Raw genomic sequence first — 9,190 nt, 5'->3', positions numbered from 1 at the left:
GGATATAAAGATGGATATAAACTTCTACTTTTCCATTTTGAACAAAATGTCACTAATAACGCCTTAAAGCTCTGATTCTAGTGTGTAGGAATCTTTCCATTTTACTAACTTCCCAATAAAAGCCAAATACCCATTTGTATTGGAGATCAGAACAAATTTGTTTCTCTCTCATTACTTTTTAGCAGCACTTTGCTGCCATGATGCTTTCTATTCAGTTTTTTAAACTTTCTTTGCTTTTTAGGCAGTCAAAACATACTTTGATGGGCCTACTTAGTTTTAGATATGCAAGTAAAACCATGCCTAGAAAGCAAATGGCTTACCATATACACATTTTCTGTAAGTCAGATCTCACACACTCAATTCTTAAACATTTTATTGATAGAGTGTCTCTAAGCTTGTGTCTGTCTCTCTCATTCTAGATGCGTACGGATGCAGAGAAGAGATCTCTGGTGGAGAGTGGTCTCTCATGGGACAGTGACGATACCAAACCCAGCCAGAAGAGCCAGGGCAGCGGCGTCTACGATACAGGGAGTCTCAAGTCCGAAGCAGCCAATAAATGGAAAAAGACGCGGACACAGGGGGTGGGGCGGGAAGGAGGGAAGGGCGAACTGAAGAAACCTCAGACCCTGGGTCAAGGAAACGTGCTGAAGAAAGGAAGAAACCCACCTGTAGGAGTCACTTCACCGATAACACACACCTCTCAGAGTGGCCTGAAAGTGGCAGGTGAGAGGAGAAACACACACACACACACACAGTGAGATGTAATATATATAGCTACACTTGATTTAGTTTCATAACCTGAACAGACTGATACATTGGCTGTCTTTTAATATTCCCTTCTCTTGGGCAGTCTCACACCCACGGACAGTTACAGACACACTCTCTGTCTTTGTCCCACACATTCATCCACAGCTGCAGCCCACCCTCTGGGCCTTTAGAAAGCGGTGCCATGTATCAAACGCCCATCACTGCCCACTCCCTTCCTGCCAACCACACACACACACACACACACACACACATGCACACACTGAGCAACAGTGTTTTCTTTTCTTCCTATTGGTCCAGCCTTTCCTATGCAAGCTTTATTTTTGTGCCGGACAGAGAGAATTTATAGCCCTTAAATAAAGGCCTTGTACCCAAAACAACTGGACCAGAGACAGTGTGCGTGTTTGCAATAGTGTGCGTTTGTGAGTGCAGAGACGTCTGAGATTGTGCCAGCCTTACAGAGTGTCACCCATCACACTTAGCACGCAAACACACACTCTCACTCACACACAAAGAGCACAATAGTGCCGATTGTGCAGCTGCTTTTTAAGCACACCATCTGTGTATTTTTTATTTACGTACGCACTCACACACATATAGACAACCAAAACAAAAGGATATTGGCTGTGCTGTTGTGTGCCATGCTAGATACACAGTGTCTGTGTAAACAGTCATCTTTCTATGGGACTGTCCTGTGTTTGCATTGCCAGCTGTTGAAATGACAGATATGTCGAACAAGTGTGTTGAACCAGCCTGTGATTTCTGTGTGTTATTGTTATGGATGTGAAAATTATGAATCTGATATCAAGGCTATTCAATTTGCCACAGAGTTTCAGACTCTAATTAATTATTTGGTAAACCCGTTCCTTCATAACACTTTACCACTTTACCTCAAACTATTTTACTTCTTAGACTTTCAATTTTTTCATTTTTAAACCCTTTATTGATATTTTTATGCATTTATTCAAATTACATTTTATGTACTTTGGACATAAGTTCAATTTACATTAAGTTTGACTTCAAATTGTTTGAGCTATCATCACAGCCTCAGTTTTCATTATGGGACAACAGAGATCATTAACATAAACATCAAACTGATTTAGTGTTATTTTCTTTATGTTTCACTTGGTGTAAACACATTGCATACCTGCTGGAAACAGAATGTAGTTTGTAAATGTGACTCAGTGCAGGTATTCATTATTCCGTCAGCACTGATGTATCATGTATGTCACATGCACTCCTGCGGACACATATCTGTAGATACATTTTGCCATCTTTCTGCAACAAATGTTTAAATACCTCTCACATACACACATTTAAACACTAATGCTGTATCTTAACAACCAAATATACAAGCACATGCATGTTTATGGGAGACGATGTGCAATGTGGGGTCTTGGAATGAGGCGACTCTTCTCCCTTGGAAACCGTCGGGAAGGATAGACAGGAGTATGAGGTGTGTGTGTGTGGTGTGTGGTGTGTGTGTGTGTGTGTGCGTGTGCATGTGCGTGCGTGCGTGCGTGCATATATGTGTAGATACATAATTCCATAATTCTCTCCCTTCTACCACAGTGGCCTTAAATAGAAGACGACATAGGGAAGGAGAATATAAATGAGCCATTTTCCTTCAATATCCAGAGATGGCAGTGTTAGAAAGGTTCTCTTCACACATGCAGGTCTCTTTGTCGAGACATGTTGTCATTCACAGAGTCTTCTACACATGCCACTGTGTCAAGCTGTGAACTCTACTGTCTCAATAGTCAGTAAATCAGACTTTATTTATGTCAAAATGAATACACACGCCTGGATTCTCAGTCGGTGTGTGTTTCTGTAGCTTCATGTTCTTGGAACGCGCAATGTTGCGTGCGGTTATATGATGGACTAGCTTTATGACTTGACATGTGAACCCAATTTTCACATTTACAAAAGAACTCCACACATAATGTGTTGTCAGTGTCACATTCCTATAAGATCCAATCACAGAGAACTGTGAGTGTGTGTGGTATATATATATATATATATATATATATATATATATATATATATATAGGTCTGGCCCTATGCGTGCCTATTTTGCAGGCTTTTTTCAATACCCTTAAGTGACTCCAGATGTCTCAAGGCAGCACGGAGGTGGGTCCCATTCAACAGCAGTTCTTTGACTCTGTTAATGCCTTGTATATAAACCTCCCATAACAACTCCCATTAGATACAAATTAAGAGTGTGGTTAGAGTGGGCTTGCACTTGTGTGGGTGGTGCATACAGTGCACATGTGTCTAATAGGTTTGTCCTCATAATAACTTCCAAACAAGTCCAGTTAATTTGCCAACTGGGAAATGTACAGATGGGAACAAAATCACATAAATTTCACATAAACCTCTTTTCACCCGGGCTATCTCTCACTTTGCCCTCTTTCCCCAAAGAGGTTTAAAGAGTGGATGAACTCAGTTATACTGGGTGTTTCATGCACTTTTACCCGCAGACACACTCTGAATGTGAACACCAGTTTTCCACAGCGATGCCGCACATGTTAATCTCAGCACTCTGTACTCTGTGTACTTACTGGAAAGTCATAGAAAAGTCTTTTAGTTCATCAGGATGGAAAAGAGAAGTAACCGCATGATAACAGTGTGTATGAGGGTGAAGCTGGCGAAGAGTCAGGTCTACACACTGTCTGTCTGCTCAGACAGGGATTTGTCTTTATCAGCAGACAGTCAGACCGTGTAGGTAGTCAGATAAGATATAATGTCCTAATATGGCTTGGTTAGTCTCACTCACTCATCAGTTATTTTTCGTTTTCTTTTTTCCCGTTTCTACCTCTCTAGGTACAGTAAAGTCAGACGGCAAGCCAATGGATAAGTCTCGGTTAGCAGTGAAGACCTCCGGCCTTCAACGCTCCTCTTCAGATGCCGGTAAAGACCTAAGAAATGGCAGCGGTGCTGGTGAGCAACGCAAACCTCCGTCTGGCCTTGTCAGGCCCTCAACCGGGGGAAACTTTGGCTTCAAGAAGCCTACCACAGCTTCCAATAATGGCACAAACAATGCCAGTCTGCCCATACCCTGTGGCTCTGCAACTGTAGGGAAGATTCCCAAAACTTCAGGTATTCCTGTCAAACCAGGGGCTGGGGGTGGCAGTGGAGGACGTAAGACTAGTCTTGATGTTTCAAACGGCGACCAGAGTGGTTTTCTATCTCCAAATGCCAGGACGTCTCTCCAGTACCGCTCTCTGCCTCGCCCGGCAAAGACGAGCACCCTGACTCTAACCCGGCCGAGTTCAGCTCGCCCAGTGAGCAGTACCATGGACACAGGCTCAGGGCTGATCAAACCACCACAGGGCTCGAGACTCAAGGAGCCCGCCTCGGGACTTGGCTCTGGGTTGAGTAAGGCAGGTGGTCGTGGGATCCCAAGTCCTAGTCCTGTCAATCAGACAGACAGAGAGAAAGAGAAAGAGAGGGCCAAAGCCAAAGCTGTGGTATCTGACTCTGAGTGTGGAGGTGGGTCTCTGAAGGGCAGCCCTGCTCTGACCCCCTCAGAGAACGGAGGGAAGCTACAGGGGCTGAGACCTCCCACAAGTGGCAAATGCATGGATCTGCCCTCACCCAACACACACAGGTATCAGGGTTCAAGTACTGCCACACAAAAAACATTTCACAGTACTATTTAACACTCTTTCACAAACAAAGTATTGATTTGTATTTGCCTCAACATTGTTCTTGTCTTTAGGTTATCAGGAATGCGCAGCCTGGCAAAACCTCCATCCATGGCCCAGCTTGACAAGCTGAACTTAAACAGCCTAGAGATGGGAATTCAAGACTCCCTGCCACCTAAGATTCCTCCCTACTCTAAGCTCCAGGACCTGGCCAGCTCAGCAGGCAGCTCCACTGGCCCCCGGCTGACCCCCAGCCCCGCTCCTTTACTCAATGTGAACTCTTCGGCCTGCTTCTCAAGCTCACGGACTGGGTTGGGGCCGAGGCAGGTCTCTTCTCTTGGGGTTCAAGGAAGCGGAGGGAGTACCTCTCCCCTGCTCTACCCTCGTCTGTCTGGGCTGCATCGCAGCATGGAGTCGCTGCCCCTCCAGATGAGTCTCGCCCCAGAGCCCCGAGAGAGGGAGAAGGCAAGGGAGAGGGAGAATTTGGCGAGAGGCTACACCACCTTAGAGTCCCGCCACAAAGATAGACAGGAAGACAGAGGCCCTCCTGCCATCTGGAGCTCTGGAAGTAAAGTCCCATTGTCTCTCACAGACAGGTGAGATTCAATAATCCTTAACTGTGCATATATTTAAACCCAATCACGTCACAACGATCTACATATCTTAACGCAGATGTTTTGTCATTCATGTTTTGTGATGCTGCTATGTAACTCCACCTACTGGTCTGCTTATGAACTGCACCACCATTATTAATTGTTCAAGGGAAGGCAGGAGTGATCAGGGTAGTTCTTTGATATATTATTCACTTTGTTCTACGCTACGATCATGCAATTACCTTCCATTATTGAGTGAGGACATGGAAAAGTGATTTGATTGGTATTTGATGACAGAATACTTCTCATACTGGAAAGCCATTTTTGGATTGTAGAGAAACAACACTTTAAAGACGAGATAATAATATTCCACCAAAATGCCACATACTGCTAAAGATGTTTGTGGTCTTATTAAAGATATACTCAGAATATACTTAAGAATATTACTCTAGAGGCAGCCTTAACTGAACCCGGCTCAATATGACTTTGATAGCTTTTACTTTGAGATTTAATCAGAAAGCCAGATACTTGAGTTGTAAGAAGATAGTAAATTAGATAAATGTTGAGTTAGTAAATATTGCCTAAATTATATAATATGATTCAACGAGAAGGCTAAAAGTCATATTTATGTTTTTAACGAATGCAACAAGCAAACATGCACATCCACCTACACACACACACACACACACACACACACACACAGAGAGAGAGAGAGAGAAACTGAGTGGGTTTCAGGCTATTATTACCAAAGGCCTATTATCGGTGTTGTACGGGCCCCAGTGACTGAAGTCATAATTACCGGCTGACACCAGCTGTCTGCCAGACGTGATGTGCTTCTTTGTGCCTGCTGCCTATTCTTGAGAGTTTAATAACTCCCTGCAGCACTGGTTTAATAATGTCATTGTTTAATCTCCACAGTTCTCAGAGTAACAGAAACACGCTGCCAAAGAAGGGTTTAAGGTAGGTGGACACACACACTCTTATACTCCACACTGTCATGCACTGATAGTTTGATGCAATATGGTAGAGTCCTTTAATTGCACATACACAGAGATCCCATTGATAAGATCCTCAGGAAATTACAGATTGTGTTTATCCTCATGGTCCCTCTCACTTGTATTCTAAAAGCCCTGCCTTAATCCCCTCAACATTGTATCTCATTGTGTCCCGCTACCACCAATTTGTTTGTCTTTCCAAATATTGGAAGATATTGGCACTTGGTTATACTTTTTTTTTCAACCCATTTAGCATTTAATGTATAGAAAGATTTAAGAAATATAAGAACAATGTAACTCCTCCTGTGAAGCATCCATAACTAGATGCTGGTATTTACAGATAATAAATGACCATGTTCACAGGTTACAAACAATAATGTAGTACTAACAATTCTTCATTGGAGAAGTTGGAACTGTTGAAAATACTCTTTCTTAATAAACACTTTTCGTAACAGTGTCCTCATATCTGATCATAACTACATACAAATGTGTTATTAAATGTATTATATGTTTATATCCTGCTTATAGAACACACAGGATTTCAAATATATAAACAAACTTTGGTTACTTTGTGTGTGTTCACTGTTGGATAGCATTTAACATGATATTCCTTAATGCCCTCAGACTTTTATACAACACTTTACGTGAATTTGAATGAATAACAACAGATTTTAATACATAACAACAGATCGATAATAAGTTTATTTATTTGCTATTAGCAACCCTAACTTTGCCTTCTGTTTGTGTAGTTTCAGCAGTGCCTCCCAGGTTGAGGAGGAAGGGAAGGAGAAAGGAGAGAGGAGACACTCTCATTCTATTCTCAGTATGACCGACTCACTCACTCTTCCTCTGCTGTCCTCACCCACCTCCTTACCCCGCACATCTAAGACCAGTATGGGTGAGTTTAAACACACTCAGAAGAGTACTGACTAAGATAGCACTGCACTAATGATGTATTTCATGTATAACTTCGCTAACTCTCTTTCATCTGACCCCTCTGCTCTCTTACCAGTACCCAGCCCTGTCGGCGGACCTCCGAGGATGATTCGTTCCAACAGTATTCCGACACACGATGCCTCTCTGGAGCTGTACGGGGCCTCACCGCTGGGCAGCACAATCTCGTTGGCTGAGCGCCCCCGCAGCATGGGAATGGTTCGCTCCGGATCCTTCAGGGACAAGGAGCCCGACGAGGGTAAGCCCTCTGAATTAGTTCAATATCTGTTGCGTGACGTTTTGTCCAGTGTTGTTGTGCAACTCAGTTTCTAACTGGCTTATTTTTGTTGCTTTTCATTTTCTCTTTTCAGTTCACGGGTCTGTTCTTTCTCTGGCGTCTAACGCCTCGTCCAGCTACTCCTCAGTGAGTGTGGGCGGCATACAGACTCAGGTAGCTACACTTCAGTGTGTGATGTGGTGTATTTATGTTTGAGTGGGTGTAAATGTTTTTGTCTGTAAAGTTATGCTTTACTCTCATTTCAAACTTTGAAGAGAGACAAGACTTTCCCCCAAGGTATTCCATGTGTATCTTATTAGTCTTTTCTCCTCTCTACTCCTCTCCTTGTGTCTTATCTAACATCTTGACTTTTATTCCCCCTGCTTCCTAAGGCTGAGGAAAGGATTCAGGGAGAGGTAAGTGTGGTCTTTCCTGCTCTTTCTTCTTTTCTGTCTCTGTTTCTGACCTTTCATCCATCTGTTTTCTGGGGCAGAACAAGTCGTAGTTCATGAACAACCTCCACTCCAAGTCACTTGTGTAACTTTGCTTTCTTTCTTGTGTAACATATCTGTTTTTCCTCGCAGCAAATCCGTAAACTGAGGAGGGAGCTGGAATCGTCGCAGGAGAAGGTGTCTAATCTGACGACGCAGCTGACAGTAAACGTATGTAGTTTTTGTCTTCTATCTTACTAATCATTATTAAATGGCAGTGCTATATGAACTCAAGAACCTATTTTCACAATTCATTTCAGAAATATTCTTTTATAAATAACATTCTCTCCCCAAGTGGATTTAGGCTCTCGAAGGAATTCTTTAAAGATATTTTTTAAATATATTTTAAATAAACAATCTGCCTATATAATATATGTCAAATGTCAGAAAAACAACAAAAACATATCAGATAAGAAATCATAAGGAAAAAAACATTGCTTCCAACCCCAATCTATTTGAGTCACATTTTAATGACATTTGCCATTATTAAAACTACAATTTACAGCCGTTCACCTCGAGGCAACATATTTGTCGTAACCCCTCCCTCCAATTTTACACGCATAAACTTGTCATTCATCTAGATGAACCGTCCACCTATATGACATCGACCCCGAGGCAGATGCAACTGATACTAAAAAATAATAAGAAAACTAAAGATATCATGTGTGTTGAACAAGTGACAGCAGTCAGGGTGCTTTCAATTGTTTTGTCTTATTTTTGTCGTATTTCTTACTGCTTCATGCAAAAACAGAATTGCATAGCACATTACACTTTATTCCTATTAAGTTAGTGTGCCAGTTTATTCCTGCTGGAGTTAAGATGTTTTTCTGCATGCCAGAGGATCCAGACCTTCTAAGGAAAAGTCTGGTGGCATTCTATATTTTTCTAATTCAAATAATCCTATTCAGGCAGACACACAACAACAACAAAAGTATTGCCAGTGCCCAAAGCCTAATATACCTTATTTCACTGTTTTTATTATTATTATTATTTAAAAAACACATCAATGAGCCACATTGGGTGACATTTTCTGTTACTATGATGAACATGGTCACTGGGGAAAATACTTACTAGTACACCAAAATCAGAAGCTGAAAAAAGACAACTTTAAATATTGTTTGTTAATAGTTACAGTGGCCAACTTTTATATTCAGTGTTTTATAAAAACTACACTGAATATTCATGACCTTTTATTTTTTAAAGAGTTGAGTATTGCCAGCCAATCAAATCCTCTCTCAGCCATCCTTAACAAACACTTTAATTATCACACAAGGCAAGATGTGTACCCTTCAAATAAAATGGGAAAAAGACACATAGAGAGAGATTTAAAATCCAAGCCATGGTATGTCAGTCATATATAATCTTTGTGCAGGCTCAGCACGTTTCTTATCCATGTGGGGCCTGAATAATGCTAACCTTCTCCTGAACCTCTCATCAAGCCACTTAGCTTTGGCACACGCACACGCACACGCACACACACACACACACA

The 9,190-nt window shown here is 42.0% G+C and overlaps 1 protein-coding gene across 5 annotated transcripts in view; it reads left to right on the top strand.

Annotated features, from left to right (window-relative positions):
* LOC117733428 (neuron navigator 1-like) overlaps positions 1-9,190 on the top strand; it is an 80,026-nt gene that overhangs the window by 61,164 nt on the left and 9,672 nt on the right. For all 5 annotated transcript variants that reach the window (XM_034537063.1, XM_034537062.1, XM_034537064.1 and 2 more), the window contains 8 exons: positions 420-723; positions 3,589-4,375; positions 4,487-5,008; positions 5,924-5,965; positions 6,750-6,898; positions 7,013-7,192; positions 7,305-7,384; positions 7,795-7,872. In XM_034537063.1, coding sequence (XP_034392954.1) covers positions 420-723; positions 3,589-4,375; positions 4,487-5,008; positions 5,924-5,965; positions 6,750-6,898; positions 7,013-7,192; positions 7,305-7,384; positions 7,795-7,872 — 2,142 coding nt within the window. The remainder of the gene's footprint in view (positions 1-419; positions 724-3,588; positions 4,376-4,486; positions 5,009-5,923; positions 5,966-6,749; positions 6,899-7,012; positions 7,193-7,304; positions 7,385-7,794; positions 7,873-9,190) is intronic.

This window comes from Cyclopterus lumpus, chromosome 7 (assembly GCF_009769545.1).
Source record: "Cyclopterus lumpus isolate fCycLum1 chromosome 7, fCycLum1.pri, whole genome shotgun sequence".
Taxonomy (NCBI): domain Eukaryota; kingdom Metazoa; phylum Chordata; class Actinopteri; order Perciformes; family Cyclopteridae; genus Cyclopterus; species Cyclopterus lumpus.
This window is presented reverse-complemented; position numbering and strand designations above follow the sequence as displayed.